The sequence below is a fragment of the Phodopus roborovskii genome, unplaced genomic scaffold (assembly GCF_943737965.1).
Source record: "Phodopus roborovskii unplaced genomic scaffold, PHOROB, whole genome shotgun sequence".
Taxonomy (NCBI): domain Eukaryota; kingdom Metazoa; phylum Chordata; class Mammalia; order Rodentia; family Cricetidae; genus Phodopus; species Phodopus roborovskii.
This window is the reverse complement of record NW_026126480.1, coordinates 31,856,359-31,882,841: the sequence shown is the minus strand read 5'-3', so window position 1 is coordinate 31,882,841 and position 26,483 is coordinate 31,856,359. Positions and strand designations below refer to the sequence as shown.

Genomic DNA, 26,483 nt, shown 5'->3' with positions numbered 1-26,483 from the left:
TTTTGAAATGAAAGCCCTAATTGTTGCTTTAGTAGAATCTCAGACTCTCAGCTCAGGACACACAGTTCTGGGATACTCTCACACACTCCCCAAAACTATGGGTTCTTCTCCTTAATTCCTGAACCTAGTTATTGATTATAGCTCACTACTAAACTACTTCCTCCTACCTCCTGTTTCCTTTTCAGAATCACCACACACAACTGAAACACACTCTTTCATTTTCATCAATTTAAACATTTACTGGTAATTGTGTGTTTCTAAAACAAAATGGGGTTACCGTGTACATTAATCCAAGCTTTCTTAACTATTTCCCATGAAAGTAGGCAGCTATCTTTTCCCCATCTTGTTAGCATAGAATTACAAATCCTATCTGTTACACAGTTCACAGCATCTCTCACAGAAAGGAAAACAATCTGCCATTAGGAAGTCCTTCATCATCAATCATCTCTGTTCCATTTCAAACATCAGCACACATTGGCCTCCAAATCATCTCACAAAGCAGAAGAACCATAGTGGTACACTGAATAATAAACCAGACTAATCTCACCACCACCCTAATTCTCCTAGTGATTAATCTCCCACCTGAGTGACAGAACAAGCTATGGCTATGTATCTCAGAGCATGAGTAACAAGTAACAGCTTCTTCCATATACCTATCAGCCTCAGTCATCCTCACCGTATCACATGCTTGAAGCCATAGATTTCTGATGTCTGCTTTCTGCTCTGAAGCTCTGTGAAGCCACTTAAGATCCTGAACTTTGTACAGCATGAGATTTGGTCATTGAGAAATAAGAACTAATACCATTTTAGAAATTAAAACATAATTGCATCATATGACACAGCAGTACCTTTTCAAGTACATACCACAAAGAGATAAAGGGAGCACCTTGATTCCAGGCCCACTGCAGACTTATTTACTATAGCAAAGATGAGGCAAAACATAAATGTGTCAGCAGATAAAGAAACTGTAGCATACACCCGTGTATGAGCACACACAAACAGAAAGACGGACACACATACCAACCAACACCATGGAATGTTCTTCAGCATCAAAAAAGGGTTTCTTGACATTCAAAATGACAGAGGTAACCTGAAGCCAAAATACTACATAATCTCACTTAAATGTAAAATTAAGAGAGAGAGAGAGAGAGAGAGAGAGAGAGAGAGAGAGAGAGAGAGAGAGAGAGAGAGATTTTAGCTCTAGCCAGGTGCTTAAATGCTTGCTTACCATATGTACCCTTGGCACAATCCCCAATGCTGTCAAAACAAAATGAAACCCCAAGTCCCGCAGAACCGATTACTTATCGCTAGTGATAGAGATGAGCCTGAATGGATTAAAGTGTGCAAAGTTGGAGGCTGGAAGACAGCTCAGGAGGTAAAGGCCCTTGCCCTCAAACAGAAGGAAGGTAGATAGATAAACCATATGGTTTACTCAACAAGTGTTTACTTCACTTTGTGTATCAGAACAACTCAACATAGGCCAAACCTGACTGTCGCATTCTCTAACTCATAATCTCTACCTACTATAAACTTCTATCATCACAGACATATATACAATAAATACATAAAATACATTTATGAATAAATTGTGACCAGTTATGAAGAGAGCTGCCAGTAAAGCAAGGATGAAGTGAAGTAATAGCAAACAGCATACTGCATCTTAACAGATTCTCCTATAGTCAGCTTAACATTCTTATTCTTAGACTTGTGGAAGACCTAAAACCACAAGATAGTTTAAGCAAGGAAGTAAAAGGATGATTTACATTTGGAAATGACATATAAACAGTAGGTACTCAAAGATCACATTGAAGAAATATCTGTGGAGCAATCAACAATCTAAGACAAAATATAATCAAGTGTCCAAAATTACAGATGTAATAAATTTCTGATAAAATGGAAATGGGGAGACACCAAAAGCAACTGGAGCAACCTACTGGAAGCAAGGCACAATGAAGAGCATGGACCAAAAAGCAGACAGAAAATAACATGGAAAGGCAGATGTTCTAAAAACCATATAAAATATGGGTTGGGGCAAATGGGTTGGCTAGAGCATAAGAGGCTAGATTAAAAGAACCCTAGAAGAGCAGAGGAGTTTAACTATGAAAAGAGAAAACAAAAATCAACAAAGGGCAACTTTATATCCTCACACAGCCTAGTGGAGTGAAGGCAAATGCAGTTTTAGGAGAGATACCTCTAATTCAGTCATACTCTTTCAACTCCTCTTCTGACCATAGGATCTCGACAACGCAGCCCTGGATCTCAGAGATCCTCCCGTCTCTGTCTTTGGGATTAAAAGTGTGTGCCACTACAGAGCAGCTCTGCAGCTCTTATCTATTATACCTGGCATCTCACCTATTTATGCTTTATTCTTTCTTTTCCCTCTCTGGTCTTGCCTCTCCATGATCACTAAGTCTCTAGGCCTGTATATTATCAATCCCAATACCCCTATGCAGAGACAAATGTTCCATCCCTATTACCTGTTCTGCCTACCTGTCTCCTCTGTCCAGAAATGTACTGTCTTAGCACTCTTACTCACTCATGTTTCAGCCAGTTTTCCATGCACAGAGGTTAACTGCTTTAAAATACAAAAAAAGCTGAACATGATAGCACATGTCTACCATTCAGAGCTCCTGGTTCTAGCCTAGCCTGGGATACAGAAGCAACTGTCTCAAAGCTAAATAAACCATGCCACTCTTGCTTAAGTTCTTTATTAGTGGCTCCGAGCTGCCTATAAAAGTCTAAGCTCCTTGGTATGTTCATATATGAATACATTACATTTACATAGATTCATAAAGCTCACTTTGATCTGCTTCCCATCTATTTCTTCAGCCTCAACCCTCTCCATTCAAGACTCTGTGTTGAAGGCTCTTGGACTGCTACCACTGCACATACTGCCACACTGTTTTTCTCTGGGATCTGAACCAGCTCATCCTTCCTGCATTTCATTCTTTGGCCATTGAATCCTTAAAGACTCCTAATCTCAAGACTCTCCTTCATTCCTGTCAGGTAAAACAGCACTCCCCTATCATGCTTAAGGACAACTTAAACAACTTATCAACCAAGCTACATTGCATTATGTTCTGTTTGAGAGTGCCTCCAATGCCCACTAGGTAATAGAGGTCCGTGTGCTTGTATGCACCACTTTTGAGTGTCATCCTCAGAAATGCCACCCATCTCCTTCAGGACATAGTCTCTCACTGGCCTGGAGTTCACAAATTGCTTGATTATCTATGAAGCTCCAGGTATTTTCCATTTCCAGCACTGGGATTGTAATAGCAAGCTGTCATGCTCAGTACTTTACATGGCTCCTTAAGGTTAAATTCAAGTCTGACTTACCTTCCCCAGAGATAAGAAGTTCTCCAGAAATTACCAGGTGGGGTGAAGATAGGCCACTCATGGGAGCCCTGAAGCCAGAAATCAACACTGGTATCGCCAAAGCGGAGACAGACTAGGTATTTCTCTCCAGCCTTGGTCAAATTCCTGTCTCTCGGTTTTGCCTCAGGTTCATCCATGTAAATGTTTTCTTCAGTAAAATACAAACTTTATCTGTTCTTATTTACTCTAATGGGTGCCACCTTAACTAGTGTCAATCTCATAACCATAGGTTGTACTACTGAGTACACTTATTAATGAAATAGAAAGAGCATATTTCTGACATGGCTAAAACCCCAATTTGGTATACTAGAGCCAATTAAGTTCAGCCTCTGGGCTGTACAACTTTCACTACTAAGTAGTCAAGGGCTGGGAAGCTCGGGATTTAGGAGGGATTAAGCTCTAAGTCTTCAGCCCAGGGTGCACTAGGTAACCTGGCTCCATGACTACAGGGTTAGCAATTCATTACTTAAATGGTAAAACAAGAATAGGTCCCACTACTGTGCCTTTATAAAGGACCAGAGAACAAGGAGCAAAACAGGCAGGAATCTCACCCTACTCCACCTCACCCTGCATATAAGATTTTAGGAGGAAAAACCAAAAGGAAGGCATGTATCCAAGACTCTCATCAGACAGCATTAGAAAAGAGCCTTAGGGCAGTATCTTCTCCATGTGGTGATATTCACCTAAAAAAGCCCCAAAGGAAGACACCAAGGTGACCTCATTGCGGTAGTTCGCCCCATCCCAGTTCATAAACTTCCCTCCCATCCCAAAGTGAATAAAAATGCACATAAACAACTTTGTTTTAATGAAAAAAGAAGAAATAGCTTTAAATAACATACCTTTGATTTTTTGTTCAGTGGCCTAAAATGAAAACAAACAAACAAAAAACAATGTAAATATGAAACTGAAAGAAATGAATTGTTATGATAAAATGTTCATATATTAATATTATATAAGATACACATTTTTTATTAAAGAAATTATCTTTAGATGAACTGTACAGGAAAAAGACATGCAAAGCATTCTTTTCCCACAGATGTGCCCCATTGTCCTTAATATTACATTTATTAACCAATTCTGTAATGATTTGTTGTTAGACATAAACCATAGAAGACATTTTATGGTGGCTTATAATTTTTCAAAGGTGAGCTGCATTTTTCTGATGTTATATTTAAAATAATTTTATAATTAATTATCACCTTTGTATAAATAGGTTTTTAAAAAAATTTTCGATGTTTGAGTGGCTTCAAATAATCAAAGATTAATTATACTTTCTACAAAAGTTATAAATAATCACTGGCCAATTTTGTAATAAATTTAATTTCTAGAGATCAAGTTCATATATTATTAACTATATGTTATACATAGATACCTATGTTACACATGTGATATATAAATTTTATTTTATATTAATATAGTTAGTATTGTCACCTTTTCAGTATTTTTAAGTGGGAAAACTTTTTTAACTTGTAACTTCTTACACATCTCATGAAAATGACTGATGTGCCTATGTTTACTAACTAGCTCTCTGAAACCAACCCTGAGGAAAAGGCTGGGGAACATTGGAGCTGGCGTAGGCAACCAGCTCAAACTGCAAAGGCCTCAGCAAAACTGTGAAAAGCAAGCGAGGTCCCCAAGCACAAGCACCTTTTCATCAGAATTACTGTAGGAGACTTGAAAGTAAAAGATTCAAGAACATTCAAGCTGACTAGAAAAGGCTGAATATTAGTAACTGAGTAACAAAGAATTATTTATAAATTAAGACAAAGTTTTACTTAACTGCCTCAAGGCATAATTCATTTTGCTTAGTCAAATAAAATTACTAAGCTACCAAAAACTCCATTATAAGTTAAACCATCATAAATATATATAATAAAAACTACAGCAATTACTCTACTTTTGAAGCCACACCAAATGTTCATCTTCCACTATGGTGTTTTGCCCAGTTTCAGAGCACTAGAGATACACAAAATAATGGAGGCCCATCTTGTATTTTATGGATCAAAATTAAAAGGAAAACAGTGATGGAAGGGTAATGCTAAAAGGCCTATCAACCAGCTTGACAATAGTTATTTATTTTAGGGAGAAGTAATTTTGAAAATCAGATTATAGAAAAAAAATAATTCTTATAGAAAACTTAGAATTCTATGAAGTGTTACAAGTACCATGTTATTTATATATTTAGTAATCTTATGAAGCCAGTCAGAATAAGAATTACTTTGTAAGCCCAAAGCCTTTCTTAAAAAATAAAAAAAAAAAAACTATGTATTTTTCAAAGAAAGATAAATTGCAAGAAGCAGAAATTATGACATTATTAAAACCAAAGGCATACAGTGATACTTTCCCAAGCTTAAGATCATGCTGGTGTGGGAAAGCAGTTTTATGTTGTTCTAGAACAATGGTTCTCAACCTTCCTAATGCTGTAACTGTTTAACACAATTCTTCATGTTGTGATGATCACACCCCCCCCAGGCGATAAAATTAGACCTGTTGCTACTTCATAACTGTCATTTTGCTAGTTATGGATCATAATGTAGTTATCTATGTTTCCAGTGGTCTTAAGTGGCCCTTGGTCATTTTATCCCCATCCCCCCCCCCAAAAGGCTTGGACCCACAGGTTAAGAGCAGCTGTTATAGAACAATGAACAGCCTCACTATTATTCTGTCACCTGCAGGAGGTAATCTGAGGTATCTCACTCTGAGAGCACTGACCTAACAGGGTGAGGCATAAAGGGAACAAAAATCAACTGATGAGAAAATGTGGAAGTGGCAGAATTTTGCTTCTTGAAAAGCAGATTTCTGGAGGCCAGTCCAAGAACCCAATATGATCATCAAATTATATGAGAATTTCCAAGTGGGCCCAATATTTTAATAGTAATTGTCTCTATTGCCCCAGACCATAGCCATTACTCATACTGTGACTACTGACCACTGAAATGAGGCCAGCTTAAATGGAGATCTGTAAAATATACACCAGATTTCTATAGTGAGCATTTTTCAAATAACTACTTCATTAACAATATTTTATATGGATTGTTTGTTAAAACAGCACTATTTGGGCTCTACCAAATGACAGAAATTTATTAGAATTGTCTTTAATGTTTTCTTGAGTTGTTTTTCATATAGGGTCTCAATATGTAGCCCTGGCTAGCCTTTATAACTAATACAGATAGATGCTTCTGTCTCTTCCTCCCAAGTGTTGGGACTAAAAACTGTTTCTTTTTTACTTTTAAATGATCTTGCCTTTTTAACTCTGCCCTTTTCTGAATAGAAACAGAGGAGTAGATGGGGCATGTGGGAGGGAGGGTACTGGCTGGGAAGAGAGGAGGGAGGGGAAGCCTCGTTCAGGGTGTTTTTAAAAAAAAATAGTTAAGTAAAAAAATAATAATAATTAAGACACAAAGGAATAAACAATTAACTTCAGTCAGGGTGTTTTAAAAAAATAGTTAAGTAAAAAAAATAATAATTAAGACACAAAGGAATAAAGAATTAATCTAGTTTGACCTTTTCTTTTGGTTTTTGGTTTTGTTTTTCTGTGTATTTCTGGCTGTCCTGGAACTCACTCTGTAGACCAGGAGGCTGGCCTCAGACTCAAGAGTTCTACCTGCCTTTGCCTCCCAAGTGCTGGGATTAAAGGCCTGAGTCACCCCTGGTTCAACCCAACTTTTAAAAAAATGAGATAGCTACTACTCAATAGTCTTTCCCATGAGTTAACAAATGGCATCTAGTTTAGAATGGGTCTACTAAATACCCATTTTTTGGAACTGAACAGAGTATGAAAAGGACAGGCTATAAGAAGAGAGCAACTCATTAACCTCAATAAGTGCCTCCTCAATCTGGCCATGTTACCACCAAGGTTACAGAGAATTGCACTCATGAGACTGAGCATCATTTCCCAAAGGGAGGGAAAAAAATCAGACGTTCCTACAACCTAAGTCTCTTTTAGGCTTTAGTAATTCACATCCATAAAACCTGTAGAAGTCCCTTCAATTCAAACAGCAACTAAAATAGCATGAATGTTGAAATAAAGGTTATAGCAGGAAATTCCAGTTTGTATTGTTTTCCCCAACACTTCACTATTATATGCTTTCTAGGAACTACAAGTACATGTTTAAGTGAAGGATATTCTAAATTATCCCTCTATAATGAACCTACTTCTCAACTTCCCTGTTCTTCACTGCAGTTCCCTGAAGATTTCTTTTGAATTTTTTATTCTAAAAATGGAAACTGGGGAGAAGTCCATGCTGTTGCCCTAGCCCCTCTCTATGGTTGAAACTATGCCTGTGTTCCATCAAATTAGTTTCTAGGTCTAAGAACCAGAAGATTCTTCATTATATAAAAAGTATTGTACATACATGGCCAGGTTTTGGAACAGAAAAAAATGTTAAAATGAAGTCATCAGCTCACTGAGCTCCATGTTCATTTACTAGGATGGGGAATATCATTTTTTTAAAAGTACCCAATTTTTACGTAAAGTATCTTCTGAGAAAGACTAAATATTTAAATATATACTTAAATAACAAAATAAGAAAAACTGTTACAGTTAAAAAATACTACAATGAGTTCTGAGATATGGGGGGGGGGGAGGCATAGGAATCTGATTCAGTGTAGAGAACTTGCTTAGCATGCTCAAAGCTCTGTGTTTAATATCCAGCACTCAAACAAAGCAGCTATGTTACTTGGTTCTTTATTTGAAGCAGAAAATAGCTCATGGTATGAACTTAGATTTCAAAGGCTCACAAGGGGCTGTTAGGGAGCTAAATCTAAATTTTTTCTGTATTCACAGCATGAGAACCTACACTTTAAGTCCTATTATAAAATGTTCCTTAATATATTATATATCAATTAAAAAATTCAGCCATATATGGTGAAAATATACCAGAAACACAAGATAATACTATATGGAGAGCAGAGCACTGTGATAGTTTTGAATAGACATCCAATGGGAAAACAATGTTTCAATTTTACTTCTGCTTCTGTTGCCATGATGAAATCAAGGTTAGTCACTGACATCACCTTATTGGGAAAATAAACACATTAGGACAGACAACAGCCGAAGTCGTCTTTAGAAGTGAAAGTGCATGGTTCATACATAGAGCAGGCAGATTATGATGAGCTGATGTTCACTATGTAAATGAGCCTGCCCACCTGAATTATGTTTGTCTCTTACCACCTACTGGGATTTACTTGTTGGCTCCTACAGAAAACAAAAAGAAAGCTCCACAAAGCTTGTCTTAACAGTTTGTGACTCACAGCCTTTCATATGGGCCAATCTGCGAGTTTTTTTTTTTTTTTTTTTAAGGAGCTATTTGGTAGCAGTGTAGGGAAATACCAGCTGTCCTTATTTTGCCAACAGGTTGCATTCAAATTCAGTTATAAGCTAGTTTTCTGCAACTTGGAAAAGCTGTATTTATAGTGGCAGTCTAGACAACGAAATATCACAATAACTAAGGGCTTCTAACTTTCCTTTAGACTGTTTAGTGGATTGACAGGATACATAGCAATACCCTATTCATGTGGAAGGTCTGGGAAAAGCAAACCACTTTTATCTTTCAGCCTCTAGTGGATGGTGGTTCTAGTGGGACCTGATGAGAGTGTGAGGGTGAAACCACTAGCTGAGGCAGGGAAGAAATGAGAAAAGAGGAAAAAGCAGTCACTAAAGATCTGATGAGTTGTCAAATAACAGGACAAATGCCATTCAAGTGCTACATGTAAATTTATGCATACATAAATTACTGACTCAGTGATTTAGAAAGTTGATTGTAAGAAAAGTTAAAAATGAACTTTCACATTTGAGTCATTATTTCTATATGCTATGACTTAAAATTATACTATAAAATAGTGTTTAGAGAAATTATTCTACTAAGTGCCTTCCTTTTGCAGAATTTCCTCAGTGAACAGGGCAAATTCCAAACACATATGCTTATAAATTACTTTAAGCTCCTTCTCAGACATGCTGAACTGTAACTTACCAGCTAAATCTTGAACTACTTAGGACCAACAAGGCCTAAGGCAACAACATTCAGATGCTAGCCAAACAAAATTCTATGTTAAGCACACCAAGCAGCATCCTCACCAGTTATCATTTATCTCAGGAGTTCTTTTATGGGCAAATGACATCATGGCCCAAAAGTACACTAAGCTTTTCCCAACCTTAGACATAGGATGAAACTCGTTCATAAATAGCAAGCAAAGATGGACCAAACTGCAAAAACCATCCAATATCAAAAAGCCTCTGGTTAAAGGCCTGAGGCATCAGCCAACATAAGACTCTATACTAGAGAGCCCTATCCAAACTCATACAATGCATGTTCTGTGTATTCTTTTTAGCTTCCTCTGAGAGCAGTCAGACTGGACTGACAGATGACTAGTGTCACCTACCATTCCCTCTCAGAGTTCTCCAAAAAGCTCTGTACTCTACTCTTTCCCATAATACCTGCTAATAGGGCCCAAAGTTTAGCATACCTAGAACTGATTTATTTTATCACTTCTTTTTCTGTACTCTCTAAGCAGGTTAACTGTTCCCAAATATACTTAACCACTCAATATGGAATCTAAAAAGTCAAGCTAGGATGTTCTAACAAATTCTATGGATTATGTCAATAGTCCATTAAGCCTGTCAAATCACTTTCTGATCCAACTCAATCAACACTTTCCTAAGGAAAAGCACAAACTTTCTTGTTACTCTTACTAAAATATTTTCAATAATTTTCTCAATACTCAAAGCCTCAAGGAGAGAATTTACCTACCATTAGCTGCCTTCTGAGCCATCTCCTGATAGTCCTATCCTGCCTTCCTCAAAATCTTCTACATTTTAGGACGTACAGTCTTCAAATTCCAGGTTCTGAGTTTACTGTGCTTTGGGTACTTTTCTGCTCTTTAATCACCTGACTCATTTCTATCCTAAGAAAATGTCCTGTCCGGCCTGCTCCATCTCAGGCTAAGGTATTTTCCTCTGTGCTTCAACAATTTCCCATAAAGATGCTTCATGTCTGTATGCCTTATGTATGCTACCTCTTAGTGAATGTAAGGGAAATACTGTGCTGTAGTTATACCTAGTTCCTAGCACAATGCCTTACGTATGAGAGTAATGTATTGTAGGACATTTCATTAAAACAAAAGGAATATAACTTGTTGGGCCTTTTGGAACATTTTAAGGTCTGTGAAGATTGATAGAGAAGACATCAGCAGTCTTAGCGTACTCTGCTTTGACACCAGCCTCTGAGCCTGTATTGTGCCCAGAGTTCTTCCCCAGAAAATGCCTTAGGGCTTGTTTTAAAGTATCTTAATTTAAGCCAAAACTTTATAAAGTCAGGACAGGTATCAAATAAAAAGGGACTTTTATTCTTTATCACGTCAAAACTTGCTTAAATGTGGCTTGCTTAAATATAGTTTACTTTATTTGTTACTTTGCACATGTATTTTATTACCTCATTTAACTTGTTTTACAAAATGTAAAGAAACTGAGGCCCACAAAGACTAAATAAAATTGGTGGCTATATTGTTCTATGATTATATGAGCAAGTAAGACTTCAAAACTCAGTCTATCTTCATAGCCATTAAACTACATATAGCTGTACAGCTACAAATTCTGTGCTCTTTCCACTTATAAAATTATAATGAAATACAAAGAAATCACTAATTGAAAGAAAAAGACCTGAGATGTACTTACCTTTGAAAAGTTCAATAGTAGCAAGATTATCTGTGCATTGCATTACACATTCAGCAAACTACTATATGTAAACATTCAAAGACATTAAATATATTAAAATGAATCTTCAATAAAGTTAAACTTAAGCAGACCCTTTAACAAAGGCATGAGTAATTTTCTTTTATTCTATGTTCAAACTGCTTAACAAAGTTTATCATATACTACCTTCTTTTGAGCAGCTTCCTTCTTTTTCTTGTCGTCTTTTTTCTTTTTCTTTTCTTCCATCAACTGTTCTTCTTCTTGCACTAAATCCCTGAACCACACAGTTGCAATTAACTTTCCCAAAATGGATTTAGAAAAATAATGTTGCACACAGATTCATTTTCACTTAAAAGAAATAGAGCAATTTTTTTTTATTTAACACAACTTGCAACCTAGCCACATATCTACCATATAGTTCAATTTACTTTTAATTGACATAGCTTTCCTTCACAAGTATATAAAAGCATTTATCTTAATGTCATTTCAAGGAAGGCAACAAAAAATTGACAAGTTTTACACTGGGAAACTGTAAGTTCCTTCCAATTCTAGAATATAAACACTGGGTAAGTTGTAGTTACCTTGCTAAAGGTCCCAATTATCAAGTAGTGCCTAATTGTGATGGCTTTCTCTGCTCTTTGGTGTGTGTGTGTGTGTGTGTGTGTGTGTGTGTGTATGCATACGCATGTGTGTGTATGCATGTGCGTGCACATATGCACTTTGTGGTGATAGATCAAACCCAGAGCCCTGAACTTGTTAGGCAGCTGCATACCCAGCCATACACATTTTTAGAGTACAAATTATTCATAAATAGGTAACACATATGCTACCATTATAATAACCTCAAACTATTTGTTCTTTGAAGACAATAATGTATTTGTTTAAGTTTGTTTAACTTTTTGGAAACTGAAAATTTCAAAGTTGCCAACAGAAAGACCCTCTTGCTCAGGGTATCAGAGCGAAACTGCTTCTTCATCTTTCTGCCTCCACCTCACTGAAATTGAGGAGAGAGAGCAACGACTTACTCAAAATTAGTGTACTACAACAAAGGGAATCATATCGATTAGTAAACACACAAGTCTTAGTAGACAGCTGTACCTGCCAGCCCTCTAGTAGAGCTCTAGAAAACATTTAAGAACAATGAGAGCAGAAAGACATAGGGGGTGGGGTGGGGGTAACATAAGGAATAGAAAATCGAGACCCACTCTAGCCACAACCACCCCAACCCCAATTCCCGAGTCCTGCCTGTCTGCCTGGTTACAGGAAGCATCCACTTAAAATGAAAGAATGCTCTCTTAGGAAACTAAAATTTCCAAAGGAGGCTCCCAGAGTACATAACTCTCATGGCTACTGGTTCTCCATTCATCACTCAAGTGAGGCCTGTCCATTCACATGACGCTCTGGATTAGTCTTGTCATTCAAGCAGTCTACTGAGAAAAGAAATCTGTGAAAATATGGAGGAAACTCTCTAGCTACCCTCTTTAGTCAGTCTAGAGTCTGTTTTATAACAGCAATAAGTAACTGTTCTGCATATTGAAGAAAAGCATCATACACAAAAATAGTATCTAACTCTGCTCTAAATAAGCTTTCTAGAGAACATACACTATGAACAACAGGCAGCCATGAAGAGGTTCAGTGGGAAGTGTAACCATGTGTTAAGGCTGAATGGCAATGAGGATGTAACCAAATAAAACTAGTAAGATAGGCAAGTATGTAGGAAACTGGAAGGGGCTATAATGTACTGCAGAGAGCTTAAATCTGATCTTTCTAATGGAAGAATTGGAGGGATGTAAGTAGACTGAGAAAATAGAAATGAGTGGCATCATACACAATTGAAATAACAGATTCAAGCCAAATGCATGATTTTAGACTCCTTTATCATCAAGGCAAGGAAAATCCCAATAATGTCAAAGGCCAAGATGACCACAGTATACAACAATGGCAGATTGAATCTCACAAAGATAGTAAGGGCAAGTCCACAGGGATACAGGGGAAACTCAAAAGCAAAAGCTCTAATTACTTAGCTTTCATCAGCCTCATTATTACCATGTTAGAACTGAGATACAGCCATATGTGATGGCACATGCTTGTAAATACCAGCATGCAGAGGCTAGATCACAAATTTGATGCCAGTCTATGCTATACAGTGAGATTCTGTTATCAGAAAAAACAAAAAACAAAAACATGCTTGCATCACAGGATTTCCCAAGGCTGAGATAAGGAGTACTTATTTAATACAATGGCCCACATTAACATCCAAAAGACTATCTACCTACCCTACTTGTGACAAGATATCACCCTGGTTAGCATTTGTTCTTCATGGTCTCCTGTCCACTTCAGGCTCACCCTTTTCTTTTTCTTTTTGTTTTTTGAGACAAAAGTTTCTGTTTTGCTTTGGAACCTGTCTTGGAACTAGCTCTGTAGACCAGGCTGGCCTTGAACTCACAGAGATCCACCTGCCCCTGCCTCCTGACTGCTGGGATTAAAGGCATGCGCCACCAATGCCCAGCTCAGGCTCATCCTTTTCTAATCGTTCTCCTTTCTCATACTTTATTTAGTGCTTGTTTTGTAAAGTTAGCAAGTATCTTCTCCTTAGTACTTAAGACACATGCTGCAGATCTCAAAATGTAACAGGGCTGACAAAGAATAGGAAAGAAGTTATTCAATTCCATCATTACAGCCAACCATGCTTTCCCCACAGAGAAACACAGACTCATTCTCACTCACATATAATACCCACCCACCCATCCATCTAGCTATCCTTTCTAGGTTTTCACATGTCTGTCTGTCTATCTATCTATTCTAGGTTTTCACATGTCCCACAGTTCCAATGTTTTAGCAAGATATTTCAAAGCTATAATTCTATGAATCCACATGCTGCTTAACAGGAACTGGGCTCCTCCTCTAGGGCTCTCCTTCTCTGAGAACTTAGCATTTTTACTCATAGTCTGTACCAGTGCCCAGAGGGAATTTTCTAGGAGACATAAATGCTCTGACTAGAGTTATACCGTTGTATACAATTGCTACATTGCTAATCAAAATGTAAATGTCATTGTATATAAACTGGATTCTTTATGTGATTTTTTAAAAATATTTATTTTTATGTATATGCTGCTGAGCACCACTGGAGACCTTTTTTAAAAATCTATGCTGGGCAACGGTAGCACACGCCTTTAATCCCAGCACTTGAGAGGCAGAAGCAGGCAGATCCCTGTGAGTTCAAGGCTAGCCTGGTCTACAGAGTGACTTTCAGGACAGGTTCCAAAGTTACACAGAAAACCCTGACTCAAAAAAGCAAACAAACAAAAATCTATTTATATTTATTTTATGTGTATGGATGTTTTGCTTGCATGTGTGCCTGTGTGCCATATGAATGCCTGATGCCCGAGGAAGTCAGAAGAGGGTTTTTTATCCTCTGGAACTTGAGTTATATACAGGTGGTGGGAATCGAATCCAAGTCCTCCACAAGAGCAAAAAGTGCTCTTAACTGCTGACCCATCACTCCAGCCCAAGGACAATAAATATCTAACAAACCCTGCCTCTGGCAAATATCTTAAACGTGTTTCCCTTTGAGGCTGGAAAATTTAAGCATATCTTCTGTGACTGCACAGAGTGGAACTCTGGAAGCAGACACCTAGTTTCCTCGATGATTTAACCTATACACCTGTTTCCTTGGTTGATTTTTTTTTTTTTTCCCTTGGTTGATTTTTTTTTTCAATCTCCTTTCATTATGAGGGACCTGGAGTTAGACATACTCCCTGATAGGCAGAAAGACAAGGAGAGGGGCTATCCATGACTACTTAATGGAGATGATAAACTTAAGATGGCTGGCTTCTTCCTCAGCCTCCTAACCTAAGACAAAAGCCTGGCAGTTTAAAATAAAAGCCTTATGGGTGGGTGTCGTCTCCCTCCACTAGTGTCTGCTGCTGAGGGCCAATCATCCATCTTGTCCTTCTTCAAACTGACCAACCCTAAATTAGGGGAAGAAAATCCTTCAAAAAATTTAAAAATTCCCACCACTCAGGGAGAGGGTAGGTTTCGGCTTCCAAAATCCCTACTTTGCTTTGCAGAGACATTTTTGTGTGCTTGTTCTGTGTGTGTGCTCACAAATGTTTTTCCTCCCCACTAGTAAAAGCCTTTATTGGCTGAATATGTCTACTGTGTTTGAGAATTTCCCCACTTCTACTTGTCATGATCAAGATTTTTTTCCCTGACTTTTAATTATTTAACTAGAAAAGAAAGCTACCCCAATCAAGACCCTTGGACAGTAACTATTGCACAAAATCACAAACATTCCACACAACTACATGCTGTAGATCTTCCTTGTGAACTATAAACCCTAAAGAGGCAGGATTTCTATAGACCAAATGGGCGGGGGACGGGGGGTGGGGGTGGGGGGGTTGAGGGATGGCTTTTCCAAGCAAGAGAGCTGAGTGACAAGCATAAAGACTGGTTAACCTGACAGGTAACAGGATTGACACAATGAAATCATAGAAAAGAAATAAAAGTGTTGGGTAAAAATAGGCAGCACGTTATACAGTGAGATGTATTCCAAGTGAATGTCTAATGCCCAAACCACAATGCAAAGGAAAAGCAAAGAGGAACTACAAGACAGTCAATACAGTGATACAGCTGACAGCATGAGGAAACATACTGATGGTAACCTTAAAGCCCAAGTTTTAAAATGTGGCTCAGTTGTCAGAAAAACAACAATGAGGCAAGGATGGGTAGTTCTAGTTGCCTTAGGAACTAGAGGAACTTAGGTGGTGATTTTCTTGATGGCCCAGTCAGCAAGTCACCCTCACACACACATCAACTGCATGCTCAAGCTCGTTATAAAATCCCTATCACACCTGTCAGAAAACCATCTGCCCTCCTCTTCCCTGGCCTACTATCTGCTGATGTTAGTTAGGTTACCAGTCACTTACATATCCCACCCAGTCCTCTTGGCGCTCCTATTTTCTTCTTCACATTTTCCTCAGCCTTGACTTATGTTAATCAATAAACTAGTCAGTACTACACAGTAAGTTATTGGTAACCTAACTAACATCAACAGATAGTAGTCCAGAAGCCCAATCATAGCATAACTGGTAAGGGTCTGAGCCAACTGGATCAGTTTCTCCAATAACTCCTGCGATAAAATGCACAGAACAGAATAAATGGAGGTTTTGATTCCTTTTTGAAACAAAGAAAACTAATTTGAAAAAAATTAATAAAGGTAGTAATGAAAATAACTATGAACAAGGGACTGTAACAGATCATTTTCAATCACAATAGCAAGATTTACAAATACAGAAGTAGTTAATGGTAAAATGACATGAAAGGAGAGGGACTGTACTATTTGCAGGTGGGAGGGGATCAGCAAGAAGGAAGAACAAAGATTGGGGAAGACACCGAGGAAGAAAGTCATTGAAGAGCAATAGACTGACAAATGTATGAAAACACCACAACCAAACAAATCACTTTTCCTGCAAACTTCAAAATATTATCTTTTAAAAAAGTCAAACATGGTACCACATGCCTGTAATCCCAGCAGTTGGGAGGTATAAACAGAAGGATCAGGAGTTCAAGGTCAGCCTCAGCTGCACTGAGATTTCAAGACACCAGCCCGAGGAACAGGGTACCCTTTTTCAAACTACAAAAGGTAAGAAAAGGAAGAGACAATAGGCAAACAGAAAGCAATGAGGTTCCAGGTGTCATAGAAAGCTCCCATTACTCCCAGAATTTGAGCAATAAAATAAATACAGTAGTAAAGGATTATAAGCCTTTGAAAAAGTAAGAATCCATGATTCCACATTGATGTGGGTGGACAATACAAGTGAATAAGGAATGAAAACAGATCTTCACTGTAAAATATACACCAATGAAAAAAGAATACGTACATGTTCTCAAAGAATGAGGAAACCCGATGAACGGTTAACACCCGTGGCAATGAGAGAGTGATTTCAAGAAAAACACCTCAGTCTCCTATGCTTCTCCTGTCCAAAACACAGCTCTAGACCTAATGAAGCGCTCCAGGCAAACAGAGACAGAGAGGCAACCTACAAAACAGCTTCAATCTTTACACACCAGAAAACTGCAGAACAAAGACTGCCACCCAGTTCCAGAGTACAGAAAGCTAAACCAAATATAACCTGTGACCTTGCATTGACTCTCCAACCAGAAAAAAAAAATTTCCTTTTGCCTTGCTATGACAAACATTACTGAGACAATACATAAAATGCTAATAAGGTCTTCTCATTAGCAATTATGAATCTCAGGGTTGTTTCCCCAACTATGAAAATGGCATTGTAATTACTAAGAAAATACTTTTGATTTTAGAAAATACAAGTTTTTAGGAGTGGAAGGGCATCTTGTTACATGCAAGTTGCCCTCAAGCAGTAAAAATACTATGCATATCAAAAGGGGGAATAATACTCAAAGTTTAGGTTGAGGAAAGTTAGTCAAAATAGGTATCTCACCATCAGGAAAGCAGTTTCAGAAATATTTTATTTTGGACCTACAACCCTGAAATACAGCACTAGTACCATTCCCATCGACTATTAAAGACCCTCTTCCATAGCTTGTCAGGCACAAGGCCATGATAAATCTTACTCAAAGTCCATGCTACCTACCTAAATCCTACTCCCCATTTGAAGCTTAGCTCAATTACAATTACTACTTCCTTCACATTTCTTTCCAACCAATATAAACCTCACCCTTGACCTTTAATTAAACAATATACATGGTCTAATTATTTTAGATGTTAATCTCCCTGTTCCAGAAAGGACTAATTACTGGTACAGGGACAAAACCAGTTCTACTTGAACTGTGCTCCCTGGCACAGGGGGCTCTTAATTAAACAACAATTCCTGCTTCCTCTCCTTTACTAAACTCCTTAGCTATACTCCTTTCACTTATTCCCACCCACACTACTTCTTCAAAGACCAGATCAAAGCAGCCCTTTCTAAGCAGAGTTTGCAGTGCTGAGTTCTGAGGCCCATGTCAAGAAGAGAAGAACTTAAACCTCAACTCCAGCAGCAGCTTGTGTGGCCTTACAAAGGTGTTTGACATTTCACAAACCTCTATTCCCTAATTAATGAGGTCCAACTATACTTCCCTGAAAAGGCTATTGTGAAGATTAAATTAGGCAATATAGATAAAGTGCTAACTGAAAGCACATAGTAGGTGTACACTAATCATTAGTCACATGAAACTCACTGCAAGATACTGAGAGTGACAGCTAGAAGAAAGCTGAGTAAGAATATGGAATTGAATACATAAAAACAACTCAAAATACAATGCAGCGTGTGATACACCCCAAAGCAACAGCTGACACCCCAGATTCCAAGTCAGATACCACATACCAAAACCACGTAACACTATTACAGGAGTATAGATTTATACACAAAGGGTGTGGTAGTGCATGCCTTTAACGCCAGCACTCTGGAGACAGAGGCAGGGAGACAGAGGCTGGGGCTATACAGAGAAACCAAGTCTCTGAAAAGGGACGGAAGGAGAGAAGGAAAGAGGGAAGAAGGGAGGATACAAAAACACAAACACAAAAAAAAGAGTCTAACACATCAAGGGATTCATTCCAAGAATGCAAAATTGTTTTAACATACAAAGATCAATGCAATGTTAACAGAATGAAGACAGTTATATGATGTTACCAATATACAAGTGCAGCAGTCATGAAAAGAATTTCACCAAGAAAAGCAATCCAACTGGGTTTAGAAGAAAATTTCATTAAACTGACAGAGGGCAGATAGAGAAAAGTCCACAAGCTACGTCAGTGGTTAACAGCTGATTAACATAACCAGTCTTGACACTTGACAAAAACAACAGGGGTTGGAGATATGGTACACTGCCTGCTCTTTCAGAGAACTCTGGTTTGGTGGCAGCTCACAACTATCTGTAACTCCAGTTCCAAGGAATCAAACATACTCTTCTGGCCTTTACAGGCATAGACATACATGCAGGCAAAACACCCATGCACATAAAATTACAATAGATAATAATAAATTTTGAAAGCCCAAGTGAAAGGGAAAGAGGGCTTACTCAGGCACACACACAGCAAGATCAGAAAGGAAAATGTACATCTATCTCTATTCACAGACAGCATGGACTGTGACTGAGGCTGTGATGGAATACATCCTTAGCATGCTTAGTTAAGGTCCTAGTACCAATTAATGAAGTAAATATGATAACATCAAAAATATAAAATACTTCGGAATAAATTTCACAAAGGAAGTACAAATTGTATACTTAAAACACAGTGTATCTTTGAAAAAAATTAAGGGCCTACATAACTGGAAAGCTTCTATATTTATGAACAACCAGAAGTCATTAAAATGGTGATATTGTCTAAACTGATCTAAAAAATGTTCTTACCAAAAACTCAACTGTTTCATTAAGATTGACAAACTGATTCTAAAATTCACACAGAAAAGCCAGAGGAACCAATGCAACCCTGAGGAGAGAATGGAGTACTGATGCCTCATTTGAAACCTGCTAACTATAAAGCTACAGTAAACCAAGGCAGTGGAACTTGGCTAAGGATAGCTAACAGACCAAATGGTACAGAACATCCTTCACAGTGAGCAACTGACCTTCAAGGACACCAGAGAAACCGTCTTTTCAACAAATGGTGCCAAACAACTGGAAAATTGCAAGAATGAAATTGGAGCCCTCATATCATGCACAAAAAAATAACTCAAAAATACAATGACAGACCTAAAAGTAAAAACCATAAAACTGGTGGAAAACAAAAGTATTTCTGAAACCTTGGAATGAGTACCAATAGCACAAGCAACAGAACTATTATAGGTAAGTAGACCTAACTGTGCTTCAAGAGGTGAAATAACATAGGAGAAAATGCTTGTAAATTATAAGTAATATAAATATATAGGTAGAAATATAGTACAAATCTACATTAAGAACTCTCAAACTCAACAATACAGAATACAACCCCCCCAAAATGATGTGGTAATGCATGCTTATAAACCCAGCATTTGGAGGAGAGGAAGCAAGAAGGTCAAGGCGTTCAAAGTCATCCTCAGCCACATATCGGGTTTTAAACTAGCCTCGCTACATGAAATCCTGTTTCAAAAAACAAAAACCAATTCATTTAAAAATTTTAAAAAGGTAAAAACAAGCCCAGCATTATAGTGAACACCCTGAAGCCCAGCACTTACAAAACAGAGCAGGTGAATCTGTCTAAATAACCTGGTCTAAATAGGAAGTTCCAGACCAGTCAGAGTAGCAGAGAGACCCTGTCTCAAGGGGGAAGGGGAGGGAGAGGAACCAAAGCTGGAATTTAAAAACAAAGACTAAAAATAGACATTTCTCCAAGTCAAACAGCCAATAAAGGCCATGAAAAGATGTTCAACTTCATTAGTCATCAGGGAAATGCGAAACAAAAACCTCAACGAGATGCCTTCGTCCACAAGGATGCCTGCTTACCAATTAAAAAGGACAAGTGTCAGCAAGGATGTGTACAAGTGCAGTTGCTAGTGCAGGGGAGAATGGCTTGACTGCACTGTACATAGCCTGGCAGTCCTTCAAAAGATTACAGCTATCATATGACCCAGCAATTCCATTCCTAGATAGATATTCAACAGAAGTAAAACATCCATATAAATACTAGTACACAAACGTTAATGGCACCACAAGCTTGGCATTTATAAGGCCCTGAGTTTGATTCCTACTAATACAAACCAAAAAAAAAAAATCACATATTTATATAAGTAAAAGATAACAAATAGGATCTGTACAAACACTAAAGAATAATTCTAGTGTGATTCCATATTTATGAAATGCCCAGAATAGGAAAATCCACTAGTGGGTGGCAGGAGCTGGGAGCAATACTAAATGAGGAGTAACTGCTAAATATTTGGGGTTTGGGGAGAGGGAGTGTGAGTATAAACATGTTCTAGAATCGCGGAGGTGATGAATGTATAACCCCACACACTTCTCATGCATGGAAATTTGATCTCAATAGAACTACCATTCCTATAGTCACAGATTCAGACAGGAACAATGAGTTCAAGGCCAGTGGAGACTACATGACTCAGGGAGGAACAGAGAATGGTACATACCTTCAGAGGAATTTGAGGATAGATCAAAAGCAGGACAGCACTAAACAATTTTAGCACTGAACTTAAGTTGGCTCTGATTCTTCAGCCACTGAAGAACCAGAAGTTTCCAATGGCTGGTTTACAACTGTGGCTTGAAATGCTAATCTGCAGTAATGCAGAGAATGTTCATTTATGTCCCTTTCCATTTTTATACTTTGTGACAAGGTCATGTACCCCGGTTGCCTTAAACTTGTTGACCTTCAACTTGGGTTCCGCCTGCCTCTACCTCAGAAGAGCTGAGATTACAGATGCACTCTACTGGGAATGGTACCCAGAAGGGCCTTATCCAAATAAGCAAGCAGCTTGCTGCACACTCACTAAGACCTGCTTGAGGATTCACAAAGAGCATGCATTTCTCTTGCACCCTCTGCAGCAGTTGACAACAGGTAAAGTTATGCTAGAATGCTCTTAAGATGAGGGCATATTTAGGCACCAGGCAACACCATTTCTTCCTGCTAGCTTACATACTCATTTTCAGGGGACAGAGACATGACACAGAAGAAAAAAGGGACCAAAGTCAACAAAACACAGATGTCATCACTATAAAAAAACATCCAATATCACTGCCACAAACTTCCCAATAAATGCTATCAGACTACATTTCACTAAGAAGAGACAGCAAAACAAGTGAACTGGCTCAGTCTTGTTTGCTGTTATACAAAATCCAATCAATTGCTGTTTGCAGAAAATATCTTTTAAGGTTCAAAGTATAAAATTCTTCAACTAGGTTTCAATCTGTTTTGAACATTCCATTTAAAATGGGAAGCTGAGTCATTGTCACTACTGCCTTACTGCCGAAAATTCAGATGTTTCTCCCTGGTTACAAGAAAGGAAATGCTAGGATTTCTGCTGCCTAGCCAACTCAACAGAGTTATAGAATTTTTACCTCTCTCTATGTTCACTGAACTCCTCCTAAGACTGAAAGTCTGTCTCAGTTACATTTCACTCTCTTGTCAATCTCAATTTAGCTCTTCTGACAGCATTCTACTGCACACCAAATCTTTGAAAGTCTGATAAATACTAAGAACCATATCCTGTTTGGTTCTGAGGGGTTTTGTTTTGTTGCTCTGTTCAAATATATATTCAATTGTCCAAAATACTTTTCCTCATCTGCTATATCTTAAACACTCAGCATGAGCACCTTCTCTATGGCCACAATGCCAAGCTTACTTAAATACCAGGCATAATGGTTCAGATCCATAATCTCTGAGCTGAGAAGTATAAGCACAAGGCAAGAGGACACCAAATTTCCTAGTGAGAATTTGTTTCATAAACAAAAATAGAATGCACATTACAAACCTAACCATTTTTTTTCTTACCAAGTTTATCCAACCATCACTAATCAAAGCTGAAAACAACTTTTATGTCCACCAATAAGGAAGCTTTCATCAAAAACTCTTTAAGAGCTAACAACCACAACCACTAGCTAATTTAAAGTAGACTTATAATTTCTGTACTCTTAATACTTAGAGTTCAGTTTAAACTAAATAGCATTTCCTATAATGAAAGAAACACTAACCAGGCCCGCATAAAGGTGCAAGTGTTGAACAATGCTACAGAAAATTCCTTTGAGATGATCAAGAACACCTGCAGGGATATGCTGAGAACACAACCATCACCACTGCTGGGACACTTCAGCCAAGAAGATTTAACCTCTAGCTGGTCATTCAGAAGAAATCAGACAAACCCAAGCTGAATTATACAAAACAATTAGTCAAAAAATTGCATTGTCACAAAAGGAGTAGCAAGGAAGCTTCAGAGACAAAATAGCTATTGAAACCCTGAATCAAGAAATGGTGAGAAAGAGGGACCAGGAGGAGAGGGAGGGGAAACTATGTTCAGTATGAGGAATTAACAAAAAAAGTTATTTAAATAAAATGATAATTTAAAAAATGGTGGAAAGAAAATCCACCATGTTCCCATGTTTGATCATTTGACTGTTATGTACAAGATCCTCCTTACTGTGTAAGACATAATGCTGTATTTTGGGGATAGAGTATAATGACAAAATAATTATGAAAAGTAGGAGTATCTACTATCCTAGTTTTGGTACCTTGCTTAAGATTACAAATTACTTTTTATTAAGATTAACGTTAGCCCTTTTTCCTCTTTGGCCGCCTCAAGTCAAGATGGGTCACTAACAGCTCTTCTGGAGTCACCCATGGAAGTTCGGCCAGGGCTCTCACTCTTGCCGTGTCTGCTCTAACAGCCACGGTCTGATCCGGAAATATGGACTGAACATGTGCTGTCAGTGCTTCTGTCAGTACTGGAAGGACATAGGCTTCATTAAGTTGGACTTAATGTGAGTCAGCCAACCCAGGTTCTAGGAACTGAACTTGAATGGAATTTGGGTCCTCTGCAAGAGCAACAAGAGCTCTTAATTGCCTAGTCATCTCTCTAGTCCTCAAATTATTATTATTTTTTTTTAATGAAAATCAGGTGGACTTTATTTCAATTTGGAGTAAGATTAGTCTAGACTGAATGAAATACATGTAACACATGCCATTTTAGTATTTCCAATCATGGGCAATACTTTTGGGGTTGTCATAAAACAAAACTGTAAAAGACTTTATGCCTTTCAAATTATACTTTCAGATATACTTGATACACCAAAATTCAAAAAATATTATAAACTATTCTTTTATGATGTTCTTGTACAAATTTTCAGTTTTAAGCTAAGCCCACTATCTGTATTCATTTATTCTAGCAGCTAGTTTACCACATAATCTCCAAATTAAGCTAGAAAGAGGCCTAGCCTACAAGCCACATCAGAGCAAGCAACAGAAAAACCTAACAAAACCAGAATGACTTTTCACCTAAACAATGGAAAATCAGTGGCAGCAACAGATAACCTCTAGAGAGAGGTATACCCTGGCTCACTCCTATTGTCTTGGGCTCTGTGACATAGGATCTGTTACAGACATTCATGGTTCAATTGAAAGTGACCCAGGTTAGATGCTACAGTTTACAGCACCTTTAATATTCACCATACAATGGCATTTAATGGTTGGTTTGGGAGCAGGGATCACTTTCACAAATTATGTTAACTTCTATTTACACAATTCACCTAAATTACAGAAATCACTAGAATGAGCACAAGGTACATTGATATAAATGCTTTTTTTTTCTGTCCAAAAAACAGAAATGTACATTATATTTTATCTAATATTTAGTGAAAACACTAGAATTGGAGTGAGAAGGCCTGTTAGAGGCCCAGCTCTGTCATTGGAGACTGTCTCTCAAACAGAATTTTCTCACTTGAAAAGTAATAGATACCAGCTGATACCTTAAGATCCAGTTCTGAATATTCACTAGCTCTGTAACACTACCCTCCAAATATATTTTCAAAATTACAACAGTTGGGGGCTGGAAGGATAGCTCAACAGTTAAGTGCACTGGCTACTTTTCTAGAGGACCCAGGTTTGATTCCCAGCACCCACACAGCAATGTAACCCAAGGGGCCTTAGCAGACCTTAGTAACTGGATGGACCAAGCCTCTCATTTCATAAATTAGGCACAGAAAGGCCCAGTGACTTACCAAGAGTCAAGGTCATTTTAAATGGCAGAGCTGGAATTCAAACTCTGATACAAGGCCAACAGGCCAATAGAAAAGATTCCAAGTTCTGCCCAATCATAATGAAGTAAAAATCATGTTTGTGTTACAATGTTTACCTAGGTTTTAGGTACCCTCATGGACACAAGACCTATGTGGATACCTGACAAAACAAAATTGGAAGGAGAAAAAAAAACCCAAAACCTACACTGTTACTAAAATTACACCTCAATAATTCAATCTATTTTGTTTGGCTCTGTATCTTATTTCTTTCCCGGTTTTTGACAACGTAACTTGTTTAAGCATACAGCAGGCAGTGATTTAGCCACGGATAGCAACTTTAATGTCCCTTTAAATGATTCCATAATTATTTAGAGTTCCAGAAAATCTCTTGCTGGGTAAGCCAATACTGTTCCTTTGCCAACAGAACAGATTCTTTAACAGTCACCCCAACAGATTAACATAAATTCAAAGAGCTAGAAATTTGGAACAATTCTACATGGTGAAAAGTATTTGTGGAATTACAAGTGTGCTAATAACCACAACATAAGCCTAGAACTTCCAATAAACAAACGTAAGCCATATTAAGACCTAAAACAAATGAAGCTGTTTAGATTGTATCAATCTCGAAGTTTCTCTGAGTCCAAATATGATACAAAAAAGTGAATAGGAAAGGAAAAGCCTGTTTTAAAATGGATCTGAAAAAAGGGTTAAGCATAGTGTGATTCCCTGATGTTGAAGCAATTACAACTCAATAAAACTAAACATTTTCCAGAAATGCATCACTTGGGGGTGGGGAACAAGAAACAACCCTTCTCCTAGACAAAGTATTTGATGCTTCAGGTACCAGTGCAAAAGCACTCAGGCCCAACAGAAATGATCATCACTTACTGAAAATAATTTTTAATTACTTTCCCAGATGATAAAAAGAGTATACACTAAACACAGACTAAAATGTTTCAAGGGAAAACAAAACGCAGTTTATGCTCGATGAAGTTCAAGGACAAAACTGTTTCCAATGCAACAGAATGTGCCTGACTACAATGTGCAGAGAGAGAACGAGCAAAAAATTCGAGCACATAGTATCTTTTTATAAAGGCAACAATTTAGCTACAAAGTAATAACGGGGAAGCCAAAACAGTTTGACAGCCCGCCATAAGGGCCGCCTCAATCATGAGTCACACAATGCCTGCAACCATTTACAATAGTAATTAATGCACAAGTCCCCTAATTAAATTCTAAAAGGGTGAGAATGCTTTAACTAAGTTTACAAGAACTGCCTTTTGCTTTTCTTTTTAAGAACGAACACACTCGTAATTACGCATCTCCCTGCAATGCCCCCCCATGCAAAATTCCCTGAGGCCGTTTCTCCCGAATGTCTGTTCCCTGCGTGCGAAAGCAAATGACACGGGGTGGGGGGGGGTGGGGGGGAATGTCTGTAAACCCAGGAAGGGCGAAGCAGAGTGCAAACACACGATTATAAAGGGGGCGGGAGACTGAAGGCTCGCCCATCTTACCTGCTAAGATTTCTCTCTACGTCTTTGGTAGCTTTAGCTTCCAATTCTCTGAAATAGGAAACAAAAACAAACAAAAAAAAAAAAAAAACGGGGGGAGGGGATGCGCGTGAAAACCGAGCTTCTGCGGCAGAGCGCCCGCGCGGTGGGGGAGGGGCGGGGCTGCGGGCTGCAGCACTGCGGGCCTCCGAGCCCGGGACGGTCCAGCCCAGAGACGTAGCCCGCGCGGGGCC

At 38.2% G+C, this 26,483-nt stretch overlaps 1 protein-coding gene across 8 annotated transcripts in view; it reads right to left on the bottom strand.

Moving 5' to 3' along the window:
- Positions 1–26,483, bottom strand: part of Tnrc6a (trinucleotide repeat containing adaptor 6A) — a 160,352-nt gene that overhangs the window by 52,757 nt on the left and 81,112 nt on the right. For 4 of the 8 annotated variants that reach the window (XM_051192878.1, XM_051192876.1, XM_051192882.1 and 1 more), the window contains 3 exons: positions 26,254–26,301; positions 11,252–11,339; positions 4,215–4,236 (listed from right to left, as the gene is read on the bottom strand). In XM_051192878.1, coding sequence (XP_051048835.1) covers positions 4,215–4,236; positions 11,252–11,339; positions 26,254–26,301 — 158 coding nt within the window. The remainder of the gene's footprint in view (positions 1–4,214; positions 4,237–11,251; positions 11,340–26,253; positions 26,302–26,483) is intronic. The other 4 variants (XM_051192879.1, XM_051192883.1, XM_051192881.1 and 1 more) reach the window with 3 other exon arrangements.